The sequence below is a fragment of the Oncorhynchus clarkii genome, chromosome 16, assembly GCF_045791955.1.
Source record: "Oncorhynchus clarkii lewisi isolate Uvic-CL-2024 chromosome 16, UVic_Ocla_1.0, whole genome shotgun sequence".
Classification (NCBI taxonomy): domain Eukaryota; kingdom Metazoa; phylum Chordata; class Actinopteri; order Salmoniformes; family Salmonidae; genus Oncorhynchus; species Oncorhynchus clarkii.
Genome location: NC_092162.1, coordinates 25,691,395 through 25,719,127, shown reverse-complemented (window position 1 = coordinate 25,719,127; position 27,733 = coordinate 25,691,395). Strand labels below are relative to the sequence as shown.

Below are 27,733 nucleotides of genomic sequence, written 5' to 3'. Positions count from 1 at the left end.
ACAACCACATGGTTTATTTGCATACTTCACTTACCGGGAAAGAGAATGGGAGGATCGGGTACGTTCCAAGTTGCCTTCTTAGTTGAAGTCATGATGCGCATTTGTGTTGTAGGTCAAATTACACAGAGTCTGCAAAGAATAAGAATAAGAATATACATTCAAACTGCCTGGAAAAGCGTTTCTTAGATTCGTTTAATTTGATATTCTTATATAAACTGAACAACACAAAAAGTAACCTCCCCTGCAGCCGATTGCGGAAGTTGCAGATGTACATTACTGATCTTGGGTCAGTTTTCCGTTATTTTATCGTACGACTTGGGGAGAGAAAGCAACATCACCTGCAAGGGTTTTGATCGGCAAACATATGTTTTCTGACTGCAATGAGCGCAACACCCAAAAATATTAAGTGAAATCAAGCATAGAAAACAGTATTTGCCATTGATAATGTATGTAAATGTTCCCTGGCAAAGATCCCAAAGACTCCCATTACTTGGAGTAATCTCTGAACTGTTTAAAAATTGCCTACCTGTTGAATATAATTTTGTCTGCAGCAAATAAATGTATCGGAAGAGTGGAGTGGAAGATTAAGTACAGTACACTTCTTTCAATGGAAAAATCACCCTTAAAATAAATCTGAAGACAGATATAGGCTATGTATGTAGGCTATTATACTATTGCCTTATACTATTGCCTCATTCAGGTGCAGAAGAGAGGTGTGCGCAACATAGAGGCTCTTCATTTCATGTAATAACGTTGTGCTGCATCTATTCACTGCAGTTACTTAATCTCATCCAATATTAAAAGACAAAAAACGGCAGCAGTGTGTCCCTTTTGTCAACACGCACCACAACACAATGCAGAACCGAAGCCAGAACGCAGTAGCCAGCGCATTTATACATAGGCACAGCCCGGCTACACTAACAATTAATGAATAAAGGTAAAAAAAAAAAAATGAACATAATAGCTTTATTACTTGTGATTGTGTTAGTGTCTGGGAGAAATTGCATTAAATTAAGTCAGATATACATACAAGTAAAGTTATAAATATATGAATAGTGAGAAACAATGGTGAAACTATTAAGAAAGCAATAGTAATTAACATGATAACAGAAGAATCTTTTCTTTAAAAATACAGTGTCAAAGCCCTGTAGGTAGACTGAAACTATAAAGAAATTACCAATAAGTTACATAATAATTACTTAACTACAGTGCTGAAATAACAACGACAAGGTAATTACCAGCTACAAGCAAAGACCCAAAAGGTACGTTTTGGGTATCCTCCCCATCCAATACATTTTAAGAAACTTTAAGCTAATTTGCTGCATTTCTAAACCAATTAATAACTCTTAAATGCTATTTGGAGAACAGCAAAAACAAGCAAAAATTACCATAGTCATTATCATATTGGTTGGTGTAGCTTCATTCACCTCAGTTGACACAAACTATACACTACACATTAACTCGGCACTGGGATTAAAAATAGTAATTTACTACATACAGAATGATCCGTTAGTAGAACAAGTATTTTATTAACAAAAGTGAACAAATACGCTTGCTGTAAATAACTTCTTTTTTTTTGCAGTTTTACAGTTAATTTCCTGCAATTCTACACATTTTTCCAAGACTTCTGGCATGTTAATAAGATATCTGAGCGAGAGAGTGACTAACAACATATATGGGGGCCCCCTGGAGGCCAGGGCCCCTGCGTGCCTGTCCGATAACTCGGCCATGGTTACCACTTAAAGCTGCAATACTTAACTTTTAGGGCAACCAACCAAATTTACATAGAAATGTAAGTTAAAGATATGTCATTCTCATTGAATGGATGTCTAAGAAGCTGTAGATCTGTTCTATATGCACTATTTCTATGCTCCCGGTCTTCAGTTTAGTTTTTGCCTCTTTTACTTTAGGTTTTGTACACCAGCTTCAAACCGATGAAAATACAATATTTTTGGTTAAGGGGAAGATATTTTGCAGCGGTTTAGATGTTACAATGATTCTCTACACTATACTTGCTTGTTTTGTCACAAACTGAAATTAGGAAAACTATTAACATTTTTTTGCAACGAGAAAATAGCGGAGCGAATTCTGCATAGTGCATATTTTTAAGTTTAAATAGCTGTCTAGACTAACTAGACTAATTTATCAATCACGTTTTTTTATCGACACGGGCTAACTAAGCGACTGTCAGTGAGTGACACTAACTAGAGGAAAACTGCTGATGCACAACCAAGTTTCGAAATTGCACTTTGTGTATTCTATTATGCCAACTTTCAACAGTAAATTGAGACCCCGACTGAGTGCTGTCACTGCTGAATTGAATGTCATTGAGAAAACAGAAAGGGGTCATAATGTGTTATTTTTTTTAACATCCTTTCTGAATTTAAAAGCAAACCAAGGCGTAATCATCTAGTATTTCTAGTGTCTGTAATCTGATTGCAATATTTTAGCTGGTAACGTAACTGATTAGTTCGTTTTTTCTCCAGATTACATGGAATTGATTACATTTGAACCTTTATGCTGAAGCGGCACCTGAGATACAATTTCCCACCACAATTAACAAACGCGCCTTGGAGACCCGATGCTGATAACAGGTTACCCATCAGTTGGTGGTGGTGGGGAGGTAGAAGGTTGTTGGAAGACTGATGACGCAAACAGCAGGGGAGAGACAAAAGTGGTGAGTTGACATACAGTATAAATACTCCCGTAGATTTATGTCCATTGTTTGAAAGAAAGGGAAGTGATGAGAGCATGAGTGTGCTCATAGGTTAATCAGCAAGCGTGCTGGAATTGCCTTAGGGCGCCATGCACATAGGCTGAATTTTAGGTGAATGACATTCCACAAGCTTGCTAATGGTAAAGAAGAGGAGAGACGTGAAGCTATGCTGATGAGTGACATCATTAACACTACCAACACTATCACTACCGTCCCTGTGGTCGGCGTCCTGCGGCCGGAGACGAACGCGCTGGGGAGAGGGTACTGTCACGTATGCCCTCTCTCCGGCGCTCTAGGTCGTCATGCTTCCGCGCCTCAGACGGATCGACAGGTTTCCGCGCCTTAGCAGAGGTGACCAGTCCGCTCCTGATCCCCGGGATCGTCATCTTTATTCGGCGGCTGGAGCCGTGCGTCGCAGAGTGGGTACTGTGACGTGTGCTCCCTCTCCGGCCTCTAGATCGCCAGGCTGCTCGTTATGGCGCGCGTTTGCACATATTAACACTCACCTGGACTCCATCATATCATTGATTACCTGCCCTTTATTTGTCACTCCAATTGGTTTCGTCCACAGTCGTCATTGTTTCTGTTTCATGTCTGTGCGTTGTTCGTGTATCTTGGTTTCATTTATTTATTAAACGATTCACTCCTTGAACTTGCTTCCCGACTCCCAGCGCACACGTTACATTGCCCCTAAAAATCAGCTTTAGAGAGTAATGTGACAAAGATTATCTCAATGAATGGACATATACTCCTCATCTTAAACCACATATTTGTGGATACAAATACGTCAGGATTTCTGAACATATGCTCACAAATAATTTTACATTTATTCAAATTGTAATTTTATTTGTGAGCTATGTTGACTATATTTACATATCATGGATTTATGTGTGATTTATTTTTACATACGGTATTCGCAGATTATGGTTTACCTTGTGAAATATTTGTATATATTCACAGATCATAGATTTCTTTGAGTTATGTTGAATAGACATTCTTACAGAATAACGAAACTAATCTAACCCCATAGAATATTTCTTAAATCTTACCATAAAGCCGTTCTCAATACAGTACACATATGATGAAGCAATTTGTTTTTGCCTTTGTCACGCGAATGTTTCACATAAATGGTTAAGGAATTATTGTAACTGGTGAGGCAACCGGTTTGTTGAGCTTTCGATCAAGGTGCATTCCATCACAGAAATGAACAGTATATAAGCCTGGTGTCAAATTGTACCACATACATGAGAGGGTGAATCAACAGAAATAGGTGAGCTCATCAATACAACATGTAAAATATGCGTAAAATACATTTTAAGGATGGGATAATAATATTAATGGTTTCTGACGAATATGGTAAAAATGATGATATTTTCTCATAGATTTGAATTATCTTGGCCAAGGAGCTAGTGACAATGGGGAACCAAACCATGCTTCTGGTACTGCTTTTGTTGATGATGAGTAAGTATTGTCTCTTCTCAATATGACGCTGATGAGAAAAGCTGGTGTTGAATTGCACACGTTTTCCTTTGTCCCCACTTCTATCTAGTCTATAAGGCTATACAACTAACTTATTTTTCCATATTCATTTCCCTTGCGTAAACATTTTATCTTTGGTATCTCAACAGGTAGGGTGACCAATGCTGTTTCTGGTAAGTTTATCATGTCCAATAACTGATTTCAACCCCCCAAAAACCCAAATTGTTTGTTAGCAAAACAAACAATTCCCTTTAAAGGATAGTTTCTCAAAATGACGATCTAATCGTAATTGTTTTCTTACCTTGAGTGGAGTCATGCGACTGTATTATATTTTTAATACAAGCTCTATGCGACTGTATTATATTTTTAATACAAGCTCTATGGAATGCCCTGTGAAGTAAACTATTCCTACAATGTCATAGTTTACTTCATGTATGAATAGTCACCCCAAAATAGCTCACACTCTTCCATTCAATTTCTATTGAAACAATATCACTCAAGAAAATCTGTTTGACTTTGAATGAAATGTTTTGGAACATAACTGTGTTTAATCATTTTAAAACTCCTGTAAGAAAACAATTAAGATTAAGTGAAAATTTGCTTCAGTAAGAGAACGTTGTTCTGAATGTGCATAATGCTGTCTGCACACTTCGTAATTGTCAATGTTTTATTTTATTTGACAAAAATCCATTATGACAAGGTGTAGACAATGCATGTGATAGAGTAAATACTTGGTCTGTAGATAATTAGAATGTGACAAGTGTCACTGATCAAAACTATATTTAATTTATACTCCGGTGGAATGACTGTAGACCGTTGGTTTCCTTGTCTTGGTTACTGGGCTGGTACAGCAACAAGACCAAATCCATCTGTGACGAGACAGTTCCGGAGTTCTAAAATCCTCAGAATGAACTACTTTTATTTAGTCACACTCACAACTATAAGCTATTTTCTGTATGCTCGCTATTACTTTGTAAGTAATAATACTTTTATTTTCCTGTAAAATTAAGACTATACTTAGTTCATTATTTGAACTGGCTAGCCAGCTAACTTTAGCTAGATGACATGTTTTGTATTTTATTATGGATCCCCATTGGGGTCCAACAATATTAAGGATATAAAGAAACCAAAACATTGTTTAGAAAGTTGCTTTTAGTTGCCTTGCCAGCTAGTATAGGTTGCCATATGGGTTTATTGGTTTTAAAATAGAGCAAGCATGCTATTTGAAGCTCTGGGCTGCTGATGCCATTCAGACTGTCGCTTTGTGTTTATACTTTTCACAATGACAAGTTTGATGTCAGATGACAATTGAATGTTCATGATGTCACCACGACAACTGTCTACAGACATGTCGATAGGCCAAATGTAAACCAGACAAAAAGGTAGAGCAAATGTTTCAGTGCCCCGTGCTATCATCGGTGGTCTCTTTGATTGAACTCTAGCTCAGTGTTGCATGTGCAATAAATAGCTTGAACGTTAACAAAATGTTTTTATGAACTCAAAACATAGTTAAAATTATAATTTTGATCTCATGGATGATGCATAGCTCTGTCTATTAATTTGAGTGTGGTTACATTTCTCCAGCCCCATCCCTCAACTTTTAACCAAAACAGTGCCGGGGTGTCCACTGTTGTTGTTTGAACAGCAGATTGTATAATATCACACCACAATACTTAGCATTCGAACTATCCACTGAAAAGATTATTGCCAAAGGTGTTTATTTGTTATAGCAGGTGTTCATTCAATGGTATTAAATGTCCCCTGACAATGACCTGCAATGCTTTTGTTTACTTGCCAACCTTCATTGCCCTCTTGGCAAAAGAAGTCTGCAAATATTTTGTTTGCCCAACACATTCGGCCAGGTTGCTCTTGTCAAAGATACTGTATTTTAATCTCAACGATTAGAAATAACCCATTAAAAGAACCTGCATAACTCTGCATGACACACCCCTTGTTGTGACACATTCCTAATCTTGCCAGAAACATAGCTGAAAGACTGCCAATAAGGCATGACTTCCTAGAAACATATGTGCGTTCAGGTAATTTGCGGGAGAGTACAATGCAGGACAGTACAAGTATTCAGAGCCCTTGAACTGTTCCACATTTTGTTGCCTTACAGTCTTATACTTAAATGGAATAAATGAAAAATTTTCCTCATCAATCTATACACAAAACCCCATAATGACAAAGCAAAAAATAACAAAAATACCTTATTTACATGAGTATTCAGATCCTTTGCTATGAGAGTCGAAATTGAGCTCAAGTGCATCCTGTTTCCATTGATCATCCTTGAGATGTTTCAACAACTTGATTGGAGTCCACCTGTGGCAAATTCAATTTGTTGGACATGATTTGGAAAAGCACATAGCTGTCTATATAAGGTCCCACAGTCAACAGTGCATATCAGCGTCAAAACCAAGCCATTAAGTCGAAGGAATTGTCCTTAGAGCTGAGACGGGATTGTGTCAAGGCACAGATCTGGGGAAGGGTACAAAAATATTTATGCAGCGTTGAAGGTCCCCAAGAACACAGTGGCCTTCATAATTCTCCAAGTTGGCTGTCATGTGCCTCATTACCTGATCGAACATCTCTGGAGAGACCTGAAAATAGCGAATCCTAAAAGGAGTGAATCCTAACCACTCAGTGGAGCCTCGTTTGGCAGCGAAACAATTCATTCAGCCTCATTTACTGACTTTTGAAAACCATAGCTGATATGGCTGACTTGCTTAAACAAATAGCGTTTCTGACTCCTTGTGGATTTGTGTAAGTCGCTAACGTTATTGTCCTTCAGTAACAACGAACACCATGAGTTTTGACTTTTGAACCATACAAACATTAATACATTCATGTTCAGTAAATGTATAATGCTTGTTGTCATATCAATACTTAGATCTAAATATAAGCAAATGAAATCAAACGTGTTGCTATAAGGTAGGACTATTTGTTCAGCACTTTCAAAATGGATACCGACAGAAATTCAGAGAGAGAGATGCAGTTAGCCTACCATTTGAAGTATTTTATTGGGGCTACGTGGTCTAAAAAGGAAGGAAAATACAATCATGAGGATCCACTTTTATAGACAATGTACTGATGCACAGACTGTGCATTGCGCAAACAAAACAACTCTCGCAATACCAACTGGAATTACATGTGTCTATTACTTGAAAAAAATATTTGACTGGGAAGAGACTGTCACTGGCAGACATGGTTACAGACCCAACAACTTTATATAGTGTCCCGTCCTCGTGTAGAAAAGTACATGAGATAATTTATGCAGCAGCATTGCAATACATTTTTGGACTCGTTGTAAGGGCACAAGGCGAGACCCAGATGCAGACACAGGAGGCAGATGGTTAGACTCCAAGATGTTAATTAACAATCCAAAAAGGGTAGGCAAGAGAAAGGCCGTGGACAGGCAAAAAGTCAAAACCAGTTCAGAGTTCAGGAGGTACAGAATGGCAGGCAGGCTCGAGGTCAGGCAGGCAGGAATGGTGCCAGAAGACAGGCAAAGGTCAAAACCGGGAGGACTAGTAGAAGAGAATAGAGAAGCAGGCGCACGGAGAAAAACCACGCTGGTTGACTTGAACATACATAACAAACTGGCACAGAGAGACAGGAAACACAGGGATAAATACACCAAGGAAATAAGCGACACCTGGAGGGAGTGGAGACAATCACAAGGACAGGTGAAACAGATCAGGGTGTGACAGTTGTGCTGTTCTCACTTGAACAGGAAGGTGGAGCGGTGGTCCTTCTTGTAGGCAAGTTTTGTCATCAAAGGTGCTTTCAAGACAACTGGGAACCTTGAAAAAAAATAAGGTTGAATCATGACATCAGTGATCTTCAGGTCGGAGCTCTAGAAAGAGGCCCAAGTTCCCGACTTGGAATTCCGAGTTGGATTACAGTTCAAAACATATTTTCCCTGTCGGAGCTAGTTTTTTTTCCCAGAGTTCCCAGTTGTCTTTAGCTCACTGAAGTCTGAGATTCTCCAGTTCCTAGTTCCCAGTTGTTTTAAATGCGGCTGAAGTCATGCTGGATTGACAGCATGGCCAATGTATTCAACCTTTTCTGTGTTGCGAGGTTATTTCTATCCTTTTAAGCTTGGAAATAAGACCAATTCAGACAGCTGTTTTAAATCCTTAAACCCAGATTTGGACCACACACCCTCTCCACCGAATAACAGGTAGGAGAAGCAAAATAGTAATAGCTTTGCAACGCTTGCAGTTAGCCACTGATTCCTTCCAAACCACTCCTTGTTGAATTTGCGATTTCCAACTTTGTCATGCCTTGACCTTAGAGATCCTTTTTATGTCTCTATTTTGGTTTGGTCAGGACGTGAGTTGGGGTGGGCATTCTATGTTTTGTGTTCTATGTTCTCTATTTCTTTGTGTTTGGCCGGATATAGTTCTCGTTGTCTCTGATTGGGAACCATACTTAGGTACCCCTTTCCCACCTGTCTTTAAAAAAAAAAAAAATTAAATGGCGCTTTGCTGTTGAGCTTCACGGTTTTGTATTGTTTTGTCGCTGTCATTTTGATCAATTAAAATAAAATGTACGCTCACCACGCTGCACCTTGGTCCTCTCCTTTCATCACCCGTGACAGACCTGTTGTGTAATGTTTATGTCCAATGGCCGATGAGCACCTACACCTTTTATCTATAATTAAAATTCATATGACAAGGATTGAAGAGGACTTGGCAGTAGATTGTCGACGTGATTCATGATGATGACTGCTTGTCTAGCTTGCTAGCTAAGACTTTGAAAGTTACATGATCAGTCCATTCAAAACCACGGTAGATAATGTGATTTGAGGTTAAAAAAAAACAACATCTGTGGCCAATGAGGCTTCTTGGATGGGCACTAATGATAATCTATGGCAGCACCCAAGGGGGCTTGAACTGCCTAGCTCTCCCTGTAAATTCTGCGGTGATGTAGTGTCCCCATGAGTGACCGAACACGGTGGAACTAGAGAAGATTACCAAACCCTACGCTCTCTATATTCGGCTGGCTGCCCCTCCACCACTGTGTAACGGTTTTCTTTCGATGAAGGAGAGTCGGACCAAAATGCAGCGTGGTGGTTATTCATGTTTTTTAATGAAGAAAACTATACATGAATAAACTAACAAAATAATAACCGCGCAAAAACCTAAACAACCTATCTGGTGACAGGAACAATCACCCACGAAACACTCAAAGAATATGGCTGCCTAAATATGGTTCCCAATCAGAGACAACGATAAACACCTGCCTCTGATTGAGAACCACTCCAGACAGTCATAGACTTACCTAGAAAACCCCACTAAGCCACAATCCCAGTACGTACCAAAAAACCCCAAGACAAAACACACCACATACAAAACCCATGTCACACCCTGGCCTGACCAAAATAATAAAGAAAACAAAATACTAAGACCAGGGCGTGACACACTGAAAGCACTGAGCGAGGCTGAAACACCTGCATTTTGAAGCTGTTTTATTTACTTTTAGAATGAGGCCATGTTTATATGTAGCTTTATTAAGTCACATACATTTTTTTTACATGGTTTGCAAACTGATATGTGACTTGAATTAATGCCACAATAACATGCAAAACCAGCACACACAAAAAATATTTGCATATTGTTATATGTATTTAATCATAGTAGATTTTTCATTCTACAGCAGAAAGTATTCAAGACCCCTTTACTTTTTCAAAATGTTATGTTACAGCCTTATTCTAAAATTGATTTTTTTTAATCCTCAGCAATCTACACACAACACCCCATAATGACATAGCAAAAACAGGTTTTTAGACATTTTTGAAAATGTATTAAGAATAAAAAACAGATACCTTATTTACATAAGTATTCAGACACTTTGCTATGAGACTCGAAATTGAGCTGTTTGAGATGTTTGAAATGTTTCTACAACTTGATTGTAGTCCACCTGTAGTAAATTCAATTGATTGGGCATGATTTGGAAAGGCACACAACTAACTAAGGTCCCACAGTTGACAATACATTTCAGAGCAAAAAACCAAGCCATGAGGTCGAAGGAATTGTCCGTAGAGCTCCGAGACAGGATTATGTCGAGGCACAGATATGGGAAGGGTACCAAAACATTTCTGCAACATTGAAGGTCCCCAAGAACACAGTTTGACCATTATTCATTGGCCTTTACACATGCATAAATCTGTGATTCTGGCTGTAAAACATCTACTTTGTAAATTCAGGTGTAATTGGAAATGTATAGGCCATAAACTCAATTAGTGTAATAACATAAAACGTACTGTATTTCATGTTAATAGTTTAGATCAGCACCCCTTGCTCAAGGGTAGACCCAGATTTGTGAGTTTTGTATGGGAGTATTGGGACATGTGTAAACCTGGTTTGTATGAGTATTTGGGCTTAGATGCAGGTGTAGTCCTCGAACTGGTTTATATTAGTATTGGGACTCAATGAAAAGTGTAGAAATGGTATACAGTTTATGAGTATTTAGGCTTTTACACAGATTTAAACTTAGCGCACCGGGCTATGAGCGCGTACTGGTGACACCGTGCGCTTGACCGCATAACACGGTGCCTGACCAGTACTGCGCTTCTTCCAGTAAGCACTGGGAGTTGGCTCAGGTCTATCGCCTGACTCCACCAATCTCCCCGTGTGCCGCCCCCCAAAAATGTTTTGGGGCTGCCTCTCGTGCCTGTTGCGCTGCCTTACCTCATACCGCCGCCGCTCAGCGGCGATATTCCCCAGCCTGTGCCCAGGGTCCCTTGCCGTAAAATATCTCCTCCCAAGTCCAGGAGTCCAGAACCTTCTGCTCCTGGTTTTCACGCTGCTTGGTCCTTTTGTGGTGGGTGATTCTGTAGTGATTTTCCTCCTCTTCTGAGGAGGAGTAGGAAATATCGGACCAATGTGCAGCGTTGAAATCAAATCTAATTGTATTTGTCACAACGCGCCGAATACAACAACCTTACCATGAAATTCTTACCAACAATGCAGTTCAATAAATAGTTAAAACCTCTTAAGGATCGGAACCTTTTTTTCAATTGACCTTTTTTTCAATTTTCATGGTACAATAGCGTGGCATTTTTTCACTGTAATAGCTACTGTAAATTGGACACTTCAGTTAGAGTATATTAACAATAATTTAATGTAGATAGTTGGGTGGACATTAGATTAATCTTTGACAATTTTTTGGGTCTTCCTCTGAAACTGCCTAGTATATACAGTAGGTCCTGGATGGCAGGAAGCTTGGCCCCAGTGATGTACTAGCCATATGCACTACCCTCTGTTGCGCCTTACGATCGGATTGCAGAGCAGTTGCCACACCAGGCAGTGATGCAATCGGTCAGGATGCACTTGATGGTGTAGCTGTAGAACTTTTTGAGGATCTGGGGACCTGTGCCAAATCTTTTCAGTCTCCTGAGGGGAAATATGTGTTGTCGTACCCTCTTCACGACTGTCTTGGTGTGTTTTGACCATGATAGTTTGTTGGTGATGTGGACACCAAGAAACTTGAAACTCTCGACCTGCTCCACTACAGCCTCATCGATGTTAATGGGGGCCTCTTCGGCCCTTCTTTTTCCTGTAGTCCACAATCGCCAGTGTTGAGGATCAGCGTGGAAGATGTGTTGTTGACTACCCTTACCACCTGGCAGCAGCCAGAATCCAGTTGCAGAGGGAGTTTAGTCCCTGGGTCCTTAGTCCCTGGGTCCTTAGCTTAGTGATGAGCTTTGAGGGCACCATGGTGTTGAACGCTGAGCTGTATTCAATGAACAGCATTCTCACACAGGTGTTCCTTTTGTCCAAGTGGGAAAGGGCAGTGTGGAGTGCGATTGAGATTGTGTGGGTCTAGGGTTTCTGAGATGATGGTGTTGATGTGAGTCATAACCAGCCTTTCAAAGCACTAAATGACTACCAACGTGAGTGCTACGGGGCAGTAGTCATTTAGGAAGGTTACCTTCGCTTTCTTGGGCACAGGGACTGTAGTGGTCTGCTTGAAACAATATAGGTATTACAGACTCGGTCAGGGAGAGGTTGAAAATGTCAGTGAAGACACTTGCAAGTTGGTCCGCGCATGCTCTGTGTAAACGTCCTGGTAATCCATCTGGCCCTGCGGCCTTGTGTTTGTTGACCTGTTTAAAGGTCTTGCTCACATCGGCTACGGAGAGCATGATCACACAGTCACCTGGAACAGCTGGTGCTCTCATGCATGCTTCAGTGTTGCTTGCCTCGAAGCTTCAAAGGCATTTAGATTGTCTGGTAGGCTCGTGTCACTGGGCAGATTTTTTTGTAGTCCATAATAGTTTGCAAGCCCTGCTACATCCGACGAGTGTCAGAGTCAGTGTAGAGTAGGATTCAAGCTTAGTCCTGTATTGACGCTTTGCCTGTTTGATTGTTTGTCTGAGTGCATAACGGGATTTCTTATAAGGGTCCGAATTAGTGTCCCACTCTTTTGAATGCGGCAGCTCTAGCCTTTAGCTTGGTGCTAATGTTGCCTGTATGGCTTCTGGTTGGGATATGTATGTACAGTCACTGTGGGGACAACGTCGTCAATGCACTTATTGATGAAGCCGGTGACTGAAGTGTTATAATTCTCAATGCCGTTGGATGAATCCCGGAACATATTCCAGTCTCTGCTAGCAAAACCGTCCTGTAGCGTAGCATCCGCGTCATCTGACAACTTCTGTATTGAGCAAGTCACTGGTATTTCCTGCTTTAGTTTTTGCTTGTAAGCAGGAATCAGGAGGATATAATTATGGTCAGATCTGCCAAATGGAGGGCGAGGGAGAGCTTTGTATGCGTCTCTGTGTGTGGCGTAATGGTGGTTTAGAGTTTTTTTTCCCTCTGGTTGCACATGTGATATGCTGGTAGAAATTAGGTAAAAGGGATTTAAATTTGCATGCATTAAAGTCCCCGGCCACTAGGAGCGCCGCTTCTGGATGAGCATTTTCTTGTTTGCTTACGGCCTTATACAGCTAGCTGAGTGCGATCTTAGTGCCAGCATCGGTTTGTGGTGGTAAATAGACAGCTACGAATAATATACAGTACCAGTCAAAAGTTTGGACACACCTACTCATTCCAGAGCTTTTCTTCATGTTTTACTATTTTCTACATTGTAGAATAATAGTGAAGAATTCAAAACTATGAAATAACCACATATGAAATCATGTAGTAACCAAAAAAGTGTTAAACAAATCGAAATATGTTTTATATTTTAGATTCTTCAAAGTAGCCATCCTTTGCCTTGATGAGAGCTTTGTGCACTCTTGGCATTTTCTCAACCACCTTCATGAGGTAGTCACCTGGAATGCGTTTGAATTAACAGGTGTGCCTTGTTAAAAGTTAATTTATTTAATTTATTTCCTTCTTAATGCGTTTGAGCCAATCAGATGTGTGGTGACAAGGTACAGTGGCTTGCAAATTATTCACCCCCTTGGTATTTTTCTTCTTTTTTTTTTTGCCTTTTCAACCTGAAATTTGAATCATTTGATTTACACAACATGCCTACCACTTTGAAGATGCAAAGTATACATTTTTTTGGTGAAATAAACAAGAAATAAGACAAAAAAATGAAAACTTGAGCGTGATTAACTATTCAACCCCCCCAAAGTCAATACTTTGTAGAGCCACTTTTGCAGCAATTACAGCTGCAAGTCTCTTGGGGTATGTCTCTATAAGCTTGGCACATCTAGCCACTGGGATTTCTGCCCATTCTTCAAGGAAAAACTGCTCCAGCTCCTTCAAGTTGGATGGTTTCCGCTGGTGTACAGCAATCTTTAAGTCATACCACAGATTCTCAATTGGATTGAGGTCTGGTCTTTGACTAGGCCATTCCAAGACATTTAAATGTTTCCCCTTAAGCCACTCAAGTGTTGCTTTAGAAGTATGCTTAGGGTCATTGTCCTGCTGGAAGATGAACCCCCGTCCCAGTCTCAAATCTCTGGAAGACTGAAACAAGTTTCCCTCAAGAATTTCCCTGTATTTAGCGCCATCCATCACTCCTCGAATTCTGACCAGTATCCCAGTCCCTGCCGATGGATAAACATCGGCAGGGACTGTGTTTCCCGGGGTGGTTTTACCGGGGTGATGAGAGGTGTTGGGTTTGCACCAGACATAGCGTTTTCCTTGATGGCTAAAAAGCTACATTTTAGTCTCATCTGACCAGAGTACCATCTTAGATATGTTTGGGGAGTCTCCAACATGCCTTTAGGCTTATTTTTTTCATTAAATAATGGTATTTTTCTGGCCACACTTCCGTAAAGCCCAGGTCTGTGGAATGTACGGCTTAATGTGGTCCAATGAACAGGTACTCCAATCTCCGCAGTGGAGCTTTGAAGCTTCTTCAGGGTCATCTTTGGTCTCTTTGTTGCCTCTCTGATTATTGCCCTCCTTGCCTGGTCCGTGAGTTTTGGTGGACGGCCCTCTTTTGGCAGGTTTATTATGGTGCCATATTCAAAGTTTCTGATACTTTTTTATAACCCAATCCTGATCTGTACTTCTCCACAACTTTGTCCCTGACCTGTTTGGAGAGCTCCTTGGTCTTCATGGTGCTGCTTGCTTGGTGGTGCCCCTTGCTTTGTGAGGTTGCAAACTCTGGGGCCTTTCAGGACAGGTGTAGATATACTGAGATCATGTGACAGATCATGTGACACTTATATTGCACACATGTGGACTCTTGAAGGTAATTGGTTGCCCCAGATCTTATTTAGGGGCTTCATAGCAAAGGGGGTGAATACATATGTACTCATCACTTTTCTATTTAATTTAAACAAAATGTTTTGGAAACAAGTTAATTTTTGCATTTCACTTCACCAATTTTGACTATTTTGTGTATGTTCATCACATGAAATCCAAGTAAAAATCCATTTAAATTACATTACAAAATAGGAAAAACGCCAAGGGGGATAGATACTTTTGCAAGGCACTGTAGGGGTGGTATAAAGAAGATATCCCTATTTGGTAATATAACAAGTTCATAATATGGCAAGAAGAGCTCAAATAAGCAAAGAGCAACGACAGTCTATCATCACTTTAAAACATGAAGGTCAGTCAATGCGGAAAATTTCAAGAACTTTGAAAGTTTCTTAATGTGCAGTGGCAAAAACCATCAAGCGCTGTGATGAAGCTGGCTCTCATGAGGACTGCCACAGGAAAGGAAGACCCAGAGTTACCTCTGCTGTAGAGGATAAGTTCATTAGAGTTACCAGCCTCAGAAAATGTAGCCCAAATAAATGCTTCACGGAGTTCAAGTGACAGACACATCTCAACATCAACTATCCAGAAGAGACTGCGTGAATCAGGCCTTCATGGTCAAATTGTTGCAAAGAAACCATTACTAAAGGACACCTATAAGAAGAAGAGACTTGCTTGGGCCAAGAAACACAGGCAATGGACATTAGACAGTTGGAAATCTGTTGTTGGGTCTGATGAGTCCAAATTTGAGATGTTTGGCTCCAACCGCTGTGTCTTTGTGATGCGGAGTAGGTGAACAGATGATCTCTGTGTGATTCCCACCATGAAGCATGGAGGAGGAGGTGTGATGGTTTGGGCATGCTTTGCTGTGACGCTGTTGGTGATTTATTTTGAATTGAAGGCACATCATTCTGCAGCGATTCGCATCCTGTCTGGATTGTGCTTAGTGGGACTATCATTTGTGTTTCAACAGTACAATGACCCAACACATCTCCAGGCTTTGTAAGGTCTGTTTAACCAAGAAGGAGAGTGAGGGAGTGCTGTATCAGATGAGCTGACCTCCACAATCACCTGACCTCAATCCAATTGAGATGGTTTGGAATGAGATGTACAGCAGAGTGAATGAAAAGCAGCCAACAAGTGCTCAGCATATGTGGGAAATCCTTTAATGCATTCCAGGTGAAGCTGGTTGAGAGAATGCCAAGAGTGTGCAACGGTGTCCTCAAGGCAAAATGTGGCTACTTTGAAGAATCTATCATCTAAAATATTTTTTCATTTGTTTAACACTTTATTGGTTACTATAATATAGAACGGAGATATGAAATTGATTTCCCAGTGATTGCACGTTGGCCAATAGAACAGAGGCAGTTTAGAGGCAGTTTACCCACTTGCCAAAGAATTCTCACAATGCACCCTGATCTCCGCCCCCTGTATTTCCATATTTTCTTCTTGGAAATTACAGGGATTTGGGCCTGGTCTTGGGGATGCAATATATCCTTTGCGTTGGACTCATTAAAGAAAAAATCTTTGTCCAGTTCGAGGTGAGTAATCTCTGTTCTGATATCCAGAAGCTATTTTCGGTCATAAGAGACGGTAGCAGCAACATTATGTACAAAAGAAGTTACAAACAATGTGAAAAAACAAACAAAATAGCACAGTTGGTTGGGAGCACGTAAAACGGCAGCCATTCCCTCCGGGTCGATTATTCAAATACAGCACCCGATCTGCCAGTCACATTCTATTAAATGTCCCCAAACACATCCCTGGGTCATTCTTCTTTTCAGTTCATAACAGACAGGGCTGTTGTGGTGAACGTATTACCGCCACTCCGGCGGTCACGAGTCACGAAGGCAGTCAAATTTCATATGACCATTTAGTCACTGTCACACCCTGACCTTAGTATTCTTTGTTTTCTTTATTATTTTGGTTAGGTCAGGGTGTGACAAGGGTGATATATGTGTTTTGTCGTGTCTAGGGTTTTTGTATGTTTATGGGGTCGAACTTGTCTAGGTGGTCGATCGATCCAGGGAGAGTGCCAGAGCCCGGTTGGGATTCAATGGAACAGTGCGAGGAGGGATACAGGAGAATGGAGGAACGGTAACGATTTGTGGGTACACGACTAGCACGGAAGCCCGAGAGGCAGCCCCAAGATTTTTTGGGGGGAGGAGCACACGAGGACATTGGCTGAGTCAGGTAGGAGACCTGAGCCAACTCCTCGTGCTTACCGTGGGGAGCTTGTAACTGGTCAGGCACCGTGTTATGCAGAGATGCTCACGGTGTCTCCAGTGCGCTATTCTAGCCTGGTGCAGTCTATTCCAGCTCCTCGCATTTGCCGGGCTAGATTGGGCATCCAGCCAGGACGTATTGAGCCAGCTCTATGTTCTGGATGTCCAATGCGTCTCCACGGTCCAGTGTATCCTATGCCTCCTCCCCGCACTCGCTCTGAGGTGCGTGTCACCAGCCCAGTACCACCAGTGCACCATGCACCAGGCCTCCAGTGCGCCTCCAGGGTCCAGTACGCCCTGTTCCTGCTCCTCGCACTCGCCCTGAGGTGCGTGTCCCTAGCCCAGTAACACCAGTGCCGGCAGCACACACCAGGCCTACAGTGCCCAGTCCAGAGCTTCCGGCGACAGTGCCCAGTCCAGAGCGTCCGGCGACAGTGCCCAGTCCAGAGCGTCCGGCGACAGTGCCCAGTCCAGAGCGTCCGGCGACGGTTTACAGAACCTCTAACGACGGGCCACAGACCGGAACCTCTAACGAAGGGCCACAGGTCACACCCTGACCTTAGTATTCTTTGTTTTCTTTATTATTTTGGTTAGGTCAGGGTGTGACGAGGATGATATATGTGTTTTGTCATGTCTAGGGTTTTTGTATGTTTATGGGGTTGAACTTGTCTAGGTGTTTTTATGTCTATGGTTGCCTAGATTGGTTCTCAGATGCAGCTGTTTATCGTTGTCTCTGATTGGGAACCATATTTAGGCAACCATATTCTTTGGGTAATTTGTGGGTTATTGTCTATGTTTAGTCGCCTGTGTCTGCTCTCATTATATATAGCTTCATGTTCGTTTTATTGTTTTGTATAGTTTAAGTGTTTATCGTTCATTAAAAGATATGTATTCTCATCATGCTGTGCCTTGGTCTCCTCGTTACCACGAACGTGACAGTCACGGTAATTAGGCTTCTCCAAGCTCTGACTCTGCTGATGGTCATTAGTAGTCTACAAAACTTGCTAACTGTCTGGTACTCAGCACTATATTGTCCCTCTAATCACTCTGACATTATTGCAAATGTAATCGAAAATCAAATCAAACACTTCACGAGAGCCCATTATGCAATTGCGCAAGAAAACAGTGATGGCCTCTATTAAAAAGAGGAGGATTCCCATCAGCTTTCTTTTGGAAAGGCCTACTATATATTTTTCTCAACTTTCCTAATATTAAGCACATTGCTTATCTTTACAACAGGAGTATAGCCTACCTGGCTGTCATGAAAATGAACCACGGGAAAAGCGTCCTCCATTTTCTATTTAAATGCATAGATGACATGTATTTTCTTCCCCTGCCCCTGTTTCAAGACAGGTGCATGATAATGATCCATTCTAAATCAAAACAAATGTCATATATATTATTTGGTATATGTAAAGACAATATTAAATCAAGAACAGTCTGATGGGTGACAATATTAGCCTATCACTTGTGAATTATATATTATCACTTGTGAATGATGCCCAGCGTAAGGCAAGAAACCATTTTTTCCAACTTTTTCTAATCATAGTCACACACCTCATGTAGCCTAGCCCATAGGCCTATACATTTTGATAAGGTTTGTTTCACAACTAAAGTGGCCAAATAACATTAACCCCCTTTATAAGGGGTGTAGAGCCTAACTGGAATACATAAGCAGCACGTGAGTTTCAAGTTTGGGGAACATTCGCACACATACTGCCGTGTAATTGCCTAATAGTTTATCAACATTTAAACTAACGGTTCTGATATTTTCCATCAGCCACATTGCAAAGAAAAAAAAATGCTAGTGGTTGTATTAGTTTGGGCTCTATCGCATCCCAGAACTGTCCCAGACTATGTTTGGAATATTTGTTTCCTCGCACAGAATAGAATAGGTAAACTTTTATACTGTGGGGGATAGTAGATTGATATAGGCTTGTGCTTTTGTTGTTCGTTAGGCCTACACATCTTGTTGGCTGACAAAAAGTAAATGTGGACAGTTCTTCCAATATCTTCAATATGCACTTCGGAATTGGATAAGGACTTCTGCAGTTGCGTCCCCGACGTGTCTTGGGGTGGTTAATTTCTTTACTATCAAATGAGGAGACAAACTTATCACACAAGTCAGAGTTATAACTGAAACTAAATCTTTATTCACTTATTAATAAGGGAGCAGGTAAATACAGCACGCACATACAAAGTGAATCGATTGAGTTCTCTGCGATAATGTGGGCTGGTTGACAAATAACCCTCAGATGATTCGTTGAGAGCCCGGAGACAAAGAATATAACACCTTTTTTTATAGCAAACTACATCCTCCTGAATGTTCATGACAAACAATATATGTATGGAATGGGTCACGAGGTTAAGATTTGTAATAAAGATAATAATAATTCACATCAGACCGTATCTGCTGTAAAGACCGTTCTCTTTGTGTAGAAACCAGGGTCTGGCCCCGAGCCATCTCTCCCTGGTACCTTCCAATCAAACCGGAGCAATCTCCCTCACATGAATGGAATGTGGCCTAAGGCATCGTAAATCTACTGTCAGCATTAAACCCCCAGATGCCCATTCTCAGTAGAACACACACAGATGAGTGTTCTAAGAACCCCCTATTCTGTTGCATTAAACAACCATTTGATGCAATAACAGTATTTATAACATGATCCTGTAATTTCTCTCTCAGTCGGTCTTCACTTGTAGCCTGTGAGAAAGACCCGATCACGTGATGGAGAGCCATGTGAGTGAGAGGTGCTTCGGATCACGTAGCACTCAGAGAGAAGGGCACAACGCAGCACTCCGGGCCAAGGGCACAATTGCCACTGGCCGAAAAAGGCATGGATTGTTTTATGGTGCATTACAAAGGGGATGCCGCCAGGAAATTTGAGGCATTAGCAAGTGCTTGTAAAATTGTGAATGTCTGTACAGTCTATGCAAAAAAACAAAGCAGAGCTCATTCTTTTTAACCAACTATTTTCAAATCATCATTAGATTTGCATTATTCAGCCTTATAATGTATAAAAAAATATAAACGTGCTTCCCGAGTGGTGCAGCGGTCTAAGGCACTGCATTGCAGTGTTGCGGCATCATTGCAGCCTGGGGTTCGATCCCAAGCTGTGTGAGTCCCATAAGGTGGTGCACAATTGGCCCAGCGTCATCCATGTTAGGGAAGGTTTGGCTAGGTGGGCTTTACTTGGCTCATCATGCTCTAGCAACTCCTTGTGGGGGTCCGGGCGCCTGCATGCTGACTTCGGGTTAAGCGAGTGGGTGTTAAGAAGCATGGTTTGGTGGGTCATGTTTGGGAGGACGCATGACTCGATCTTCGCCTCTCCCGAGCCCGTTGGGGAGTTGCAGCAATGAGACAAGATCAAAATTGGATATCACAAAATTCGGGAGAAAAAGGGGGTAAAAAAATCTAAACATATAGCCCAACATTTGTAGTACAACTAAAGTTACATTAATACCTCTAAATTAAGCACATAGGAGTACCTACTGCTTTGTTAACCGCTCAACACAGAATTTTATTTATTTTTATTTTATTTTACCTTTATTTAGCCAGGCAAGTCAGTTAAGAACAAATTCTTATTTTCAATGACGGCCTGGGAACAGTGGGTTAACTGCCTGTTCAGGGGCAGAACGACAGATTTGTACCTTGTCAGCTCGGGGGTTTGAACTCGCAACCTTCCGGTTACTAGTCCAACGCTCTAACCACTAGGCTACCCTGCCGCCCCGAATAGCGGAATAGCCGCATGTGCGCACTCCCTCAAATTGTTGGAGAAAATATCCTTTCTATTTTATTCAACTTTGTGAAATTGTATTCTTCATACTATAAAATAATATAATATAATGCCACGGGAATTCTAAGCAAATGTTGTCTGCTAAATGAACTAGTCTAGCCCACAGCCATTTGGCATAGCCAGATCAGGACCAAACATAAGGACAACTTAGAGTATGCTATTCTGTTCTTCTGAAATAGACTACAATTTCTTCATTTCTTTCTTTAGACCTGTCTAAAGGTTTAGGCTATATTACATGGATCTATTAATCTTTTTAAAATTGAGATGTTCCAAAGGTGTGCATCAGTGGCTTGTAGACTATGTGTGGAAGCCAGTAAATGCTAAATATGTTTATGTTAATTAACGGTCAATTATCATGAGACTGACAGTTATTTGCTTGACAATCACCGGCTGACAAAATTCGTGACCGCCACAGCCCTAATCAGACCACAAATATGCTTATCAAAAGTACCCCATGAAAACATTATTGCCAAAAGTGTTGATTTATCATAGCAGGTGTTCATTAAATTGCCTTCTTAGGGATCGGTGTCCTGTGTATGGGACGGTTGAGCTAACGTAGGCTAATGCGATTAGCATGAAGTTATAAGTAACAAGAAAATTTCCCAAGACATAGATATATCTGATATTGGCAGAAAACTTAAATTCTTGTTAATCTAACTGCACTGTCCAATTTACAGTAGCTATTGCAGTGGAAAAAGACCATGCTATTGTTTGAGGAGAGTGCACAATTTTGAACATGAAAAGTTATTAATAAACAAATTAGGCACATTTGGGCAGTATTGACACAAAATGTGGAACCAAAATGCAATGGGTCATTTTATCAGTCTAAAACTTTGCACATACACTGCTCTAAATTGCACCTGGGCTGAAATAATATATTATGGCCTCTCTCTTGCATTTCAAAGATGGTACAAAAATAAATACAAAAGAACGGTTGATTCTTTCTTTGTATTATCTTTTACCAGATCTATTGTGTTATGTTCTCCTACATTCCTTTCACATTTCCACAAACTTCAGTGTTTCCTTTCAAATGGTACCAAGAATATGCATATCCTTGCTTCGGGGCCTGTGCTACAGGCAGTTAGACTTGGGTATGTCATTTTAGTCGAAAATGGAAAAAAAGGGGCGGATCCTTAAGAGGTTTTAAATGTCCCCTGACAATGAAGAGGTAATTTGCTAAATGACCTGCAATGCTTTTGTTCACTTATCAACCTACATTGCCCACCAGGAAAAGGAAGTCGCAAACATTTGACTTACTGGTAATAGGTGGGCCTTCAGGTAATTTGCTATACAGTATGTGATTAGCTAGAAATATGAGGATGAGGCTACCAGGCTAAATATATGTCCTCTTTGTTGTGTGCATTGATTGTTGCCAACCAGTGAAGCCATTTCTGTTGATTGGCACATGCATTTAAAAAGTGAAAGAACCAGACTTCTGAGTGATTTAATCACACTTGAATAATTCCTCCAAATATTTCTTAGATTCCTACCAGATATAATACAGTTAGATATGCTTTGTGAAATCAAATGTATTTTTTTATTTGTTTACTATTAATAGTAATTAAAAAAATAATAGTTATCTTGGCTTATTGTTGATCCACTTTGATGGACAGGTTATACTTTGCTGACCTGATCACTGGTTGGTGATCGAATAACTCACTTGAAATAATTGCCAGTGTGGTCAAATATGGCTGGATAATAACTTTTTTATGACAGAGGGGCATTTTGTTCATCTCAGGACCACTCTATCCATTTGGGGCTGGAGACACCATGAGTTCCAGATCAGATGATGGAAGTTCCCCTCTTATTCCCCTGAGCCGGCCATTTGTCTATTTTGGAAACGCGTACCACCAGATATATGTGGGTAGAAATGTACATTTATTTATCTCTGTTGCATGAAACCTGTTGTGTATTTTGAATATCTTTGTGGGCAAAACTGTATGCAATGCATTATGACTTCTTTTGCTGGTCAGGTTGAATATTGGTTGTAAAAAATCAAGATGCCATTGTTTACCTGGATGTAATCTGGTTCTATGATGTCTGTTCAACCAGTAAACCACTTTACAATCAGAATATGCTGTTACGGTGTTGCATGCCCCAAAAAAGTATGCTGGGATGCCTCCTGGAGTTGTTAAAGATTATACAACTTGATGCTAGATGGTTCCTCACCTTGAAAGTAGTCTATGGGCCAGGAGAAACTGTAATCAATGTTTTTTGTTGTTGCTGCTACTAACTTCAGCTCACTATAGCTCACTATGTGAGCGTGTTTTATTTTTTCAAAGTCCACATCATCTGAAATCAACTCAAATATGAATATTTTGTTTAATGTTACTCAAAGGTGATTTGGCCTTTGAGTAACATTTGAGTACCTTACTGTGCGTGTTTTCAATTAATAGCTTTTTAGCCAAGCGCAATCATTTTGCTAAGATTGTTTGGAAGTGGTCTGAGTGGGGAGGGGAAAACTAGCTCTTATAGGCAGAGAGGTTTTGAACTCTCCTTCTTATTGGTCTATTAACTAATTTACCACCTGGTGATGTCACCAGACAGACCAAAACTCCATCCCATCAAAAAACGTTGACATTTCAACTGGTCTTTTCAAACAGCTCTCCCACTAAGGACATTATCTGAATTTTCACAATTTCACAGTATTATTCCAACCTCAGAGTTTGGAAATGTATACAAAACACAGTTTCTCCTGATCCATAGACTACTTTTAGGGTGAGGAACCATCTAGCATCAAGTTGTAAAAGCCTGAACTACTCCTTTAAGCAATTCAAAACCTGTTCTGATATACAGTACAACTAAACAAAATAATTGCGTAATCATTTACCATTTTTCAATGAACTCATTTGATTTAAGGTTAACCACAATGGACACCTGACGTTCAACCAAGCATGGTCCAGCTACACACCATACAGTTTTCCTGCACATTCCACAATAGATCTCATAGCTCCATTTTGGACCGATTTGGACAACCGAGGGAATGGTAACATCTTTTACCAGCAGTACATCAGCGGTAGTGTTCTTCAACAGGCCACACAAGATATCAATCAGTACTTCCCAAACCTGGGCTTCTCTGCTAATTTGGTCTTCATTGCTACGTGGGATAGGGTGGCCTACTTCCCCAATTCAGGAACGGTAAGACTTTTCTTGTGGTTCTATATCTATCAAAAGTAATGCTTATTGTAAAGGCAATCGATACAACACCTGTGAAGCAATGATATGAAATAGAAATGACATGGGATTTCTTATGGTGGGCAAAATTGTTACGTTATACAGTAGGCTATGTATTAAAATCTTTCTCTCATTTCCTTAATGTAAGGAAACCACCTTCCAAGTGGTTCTGATTGCTGGTGTCCAATCCTCTTTTGTCCTGATGAACTATGGGCAGATTGCACTAGCACAACGCAGCATTCAGGTCAGAAGAATGAATGCATACTTGTAACGGTCTATCCCAATGGGGGCTTATGTACAAAAGTTTAGATTCAGAGCTTGTATATAATTCATTGTGATTGGAGGAAACATGGGAACGTTATTCTACTTTAAAAGTTGGTAAACGTGTTATCCCACTTAGGAGACAAGTAGGAGAAAATACCCTTGAAAGATTTTGAGTGCTGGAGAGAATTTCGTCGTCCACACCCTCTTAAGCCATAGATCCACCCATCTCTTTAAGAATTCACATGTCGGCATGGCCAACCGTCAGCATGGTCAACCTCTCCATTGTCTCAGCCAATCATGGCTAGCCAGAAAGGATCCTGTCTTTCTCCCTATATAGCTCAGTGCTTTCTCCTTGGCAAAACTCAATATTTTCTGATCCCCTACAAGTTTGTAATTAAGGCACATGAAAGTTCACATTTAAGAAGGCATTATATATATATCATTATAATATATATAAAAATATATATTGTCTGGTGATGTAAATTTGTTTTTTCATAATTCAATTTTTTAAATACATTTGTGTCTATTTTTTTTACAAGGCTGGCTATGACACAATCAACTCCATCCACCACTTCTCGATCCCTGGATCATTTCAAAGCAATTTTACAATGTTCAGCTCCACCAGTAACGTCAATGTTGCAGGTCGCTGGGCCTTTCGCACAGACCATGGCTCAAGAGGCTGTACTTTCAATGGTGAGAACAACACAAAAAATACAAAACATAGGAGCCCCATTATTTTTGATTTGTGTTAAGAATTACTGTTCTTCTCCAAAATAGACAAACTATATTCAATCTATATTTTTTTTAAGTGATGGTTGCGCATCATGTTACTGAGAGACTCTGACTAGGTTTAAATTAAATTCATGACATCTTGTCCAGGCTTCTGTCCTTACCCCATAATATTGGCTGCATGAAACATCTTCTATCACTCTCTTCAGGTTCTCCTGTCCAGTTGGGTGACTCCTTCTGGAGTGACAACAGCTGCAGACAGAGGTGTACCTGCACCAGTACAGGCGTTCAGTGCCAGAGCCAACCCTGCTCCTTTTCCCAAATCTGTCAACCCGACGCCTTCCAGTTCTCCTGCCAAACGATTGAACGCAGCACCTGCACCGTTTCCGGCGACCCCCACTACTACACCTTTGACGGAAGCGTGTTCCACTTCCAGGGCACCTGCACTTATGTCCTGTCAGAGGAGTGTGGCCATGGACTGCCCTACTACCGTGTGGAGGGAAAGAACGAGAACCGTGGTAGCACCCAGGTGTCCTGGACCCGTCTGGTGAGGGTATCTGTTTACGACGTGGAGATAGAGCTGGTCAAAGGTCACCAAGCCGAAGCAAAGGTCAGTGCCGGTACACATGTAAGAGTTTCTTTGTCGCTCAAGCATGATTGATGTTTATTACTGTTGATTTCACATTACATTGCACATAGTTGACAAAAATGTGAACTTGCACTTCACTGAACTGTCTATTCATAATGCTGTAGGAAGTATTATTTTTACTTTTATGATATACACTACATGACCAAAAGTATGTGGACACCTGCTCATTTTAACATCCCATTCCAAAATCATGGGCATTAATATGGAGTTGGTCCCCCCTTTGCTGCTATAACAGCCTCACCTCTGCTGGGAAGGATTTTCACCAGATATTGGAACATTGCTGCGGGGACTTGCTTCCCTTCAACCAGAAGAACATTATTGAGGTCGGGCACTGATGCTGGGCGATTAGGCCTGGCTCACAGTCAGCGTTCCAATACATCCCAAAGGTGTTTGATGGGGTTGAGGTCAGGGCTCTGTGCAGGCCAGTCAAGTTCTTCCAAACCAATCTCGACAAACCATTTCTGTATGGAACCCGCTTTGTGCATGGGGGCATTGTTATGCTGAAACAGGAAAGGACCTTCCCCAAACTGTTGCCACAAAGTTGGAAGCACAGAATCGTCTAAAATGTCATTGTATGCTGTAGTGTTAAGATTTATATTCACTGGAACTAAGGGGTCTAGCCCGAACCATGAAAAACAGCCCCAGACCATTATTCCTCCTCCACCAAACTTTACAGTTGGCACTATGCATAGCGTTCTCCTGGCATCCACCAAACCCATATTTGTTAGACTGCCAGATGGTGAAGCGTAATTCATCACTACAGAGAACGTGTTTCCGCTGCTCCAGAGTCCAATGGAGGCGAGCTTCACACCCCTCCATATCTTAGGCTTGTGTGTGCGGCTGCTCGGCTAAGGAAACCAATTTCATGAAGCTCCTGACGAACAGTTGTGCTAATATTGCTTCCAGAGGCAGTTTGGAGTAAGTATTGCAACGAGGACAGACAATTTTTATGCACTACGCGCTTCAGCACTCGGTGGTCCTGTTGTGTGAGCTTGTGTACCCTACCACTTCGTGAGCTGAGCAGTTGATGCTCCTAGACATTTCCACTTCAAAATAACAGCACTTACAGTTGACCTGGGCAGCTCTGGAAGGGCAGAAATTTGACAAACTGACTTGTTGGAAAGGTGGCATTCTATGACGGTGCCACGTTGAAAGTCTGAGCTCTTTCTTCAGTAAGGCCATTCTACTGCCAATGTTTGTGTATGGAGATTGCATGGCTTTGTGCTCAATTTTATACACCTGTCAGCAACAGGTTTGGCTGAAATAGCCGAATCCACTAATTTGAAGGAGTGTCCTCATACTTTTGGAAATATAGTGTAGTAGTGTCCTAATTATGTCCTTCTCTCTCATACTCCTCAATGTTATGATTTCTACTCATTCTTCTCATCCAGGTCAACGGAAGCTTTGCCTCCACCCCGTTCTCCCTCCGTAATGGCACCATCCAGGTCTACCAGTCTGGTTTCTCCCTGGCAGTCAGCACCGATTTTGGCCTGCTGGTGATGTATGACGCCAACCACTATGTGAGAATCAGTGTACCTTTCAACTACTTCAACGCCACCTGCGGTCTGTGCGGAACCTTCAACAGCCACCGTGAGGATGACTTCCGCTCTCGCACGGGACAGATCCTGACCTCTGACGTTGACTTTGCCAACAGCTGGCAGGCGTCTGGGGACAACGACCCAGCCTGTGAGAGGGTCCAGTGTGCTGGGTTGGACTGTGCCTTCTGCACCCCCTCCCAGAGGAGTCTTTATGGCAACACAGCTCACTGCGGTATCCTCCAGGACCCGTCTGGACCATTCGCCCCATGCCACGTTCAGCTTCCCCCCCAGACCTATGAGGAGAGCTGCGTCTATGATCTGTGCGTGGGGGGAGGGTACCAGCCCATTCTGTGCCAGTCCCTCAACGTGTATGCCACCCAGTGCCAACAGCATGGCATACAGCCAGGATTATGGAGGAGGCAAGGCTTCTGTGGTATGTACTGTATGTGCCAATCAATCTTGTAACTATGGTCTCTGTTCCACCGAATT

General features: G+C 41.3%; 1 protein-coding gene across 1 annotated transcript in view; it reads left to right on the top strand.

Moving 5' to 3' along the window:
- The first annotated feature begins 4,134 nt into the window (after positions 1-4,134).
- LOC139368257 (alpha-tectorin-like) overlaps positions 4,135-27,733 on the top strand; it is a 52,026-nt gene continuing 28,427 nt past the window's right edge. Inside the window, exons 1-8 of the mRNA XM_071106969.1 lie at positions 4,135-4,177; positions 4,345-4,368; positions 22,629-22,750; positions 23,750-24,028; positions 24,213-24,308; positions 24,868-25,021; positions 25,267-25,667; positions 27,098-27,677. Coding sequence (XP_070963070.1) covers positions 4,147-4,177; positions 4,345-4,368; positions 22,629-22,750; positions 23,750-24,028; positions 24,213-24,308; positions 24,868-25,021; positions 25,267-25,667; positions 27,098-27,677 — 1,687 coding nt within the window. The 5' untranslated portion in view covers positions 4,135-4,146. The remainder of the gene's footprint in view (positions 4,178-4,344; positions 4,369-22,628; positions 22,751-23,749; positions 24,029-24,212; positions 24,309-24,867; positions 25,022-25,266; positions 25,668-27,097; positions 27,678-27,733) is intronic.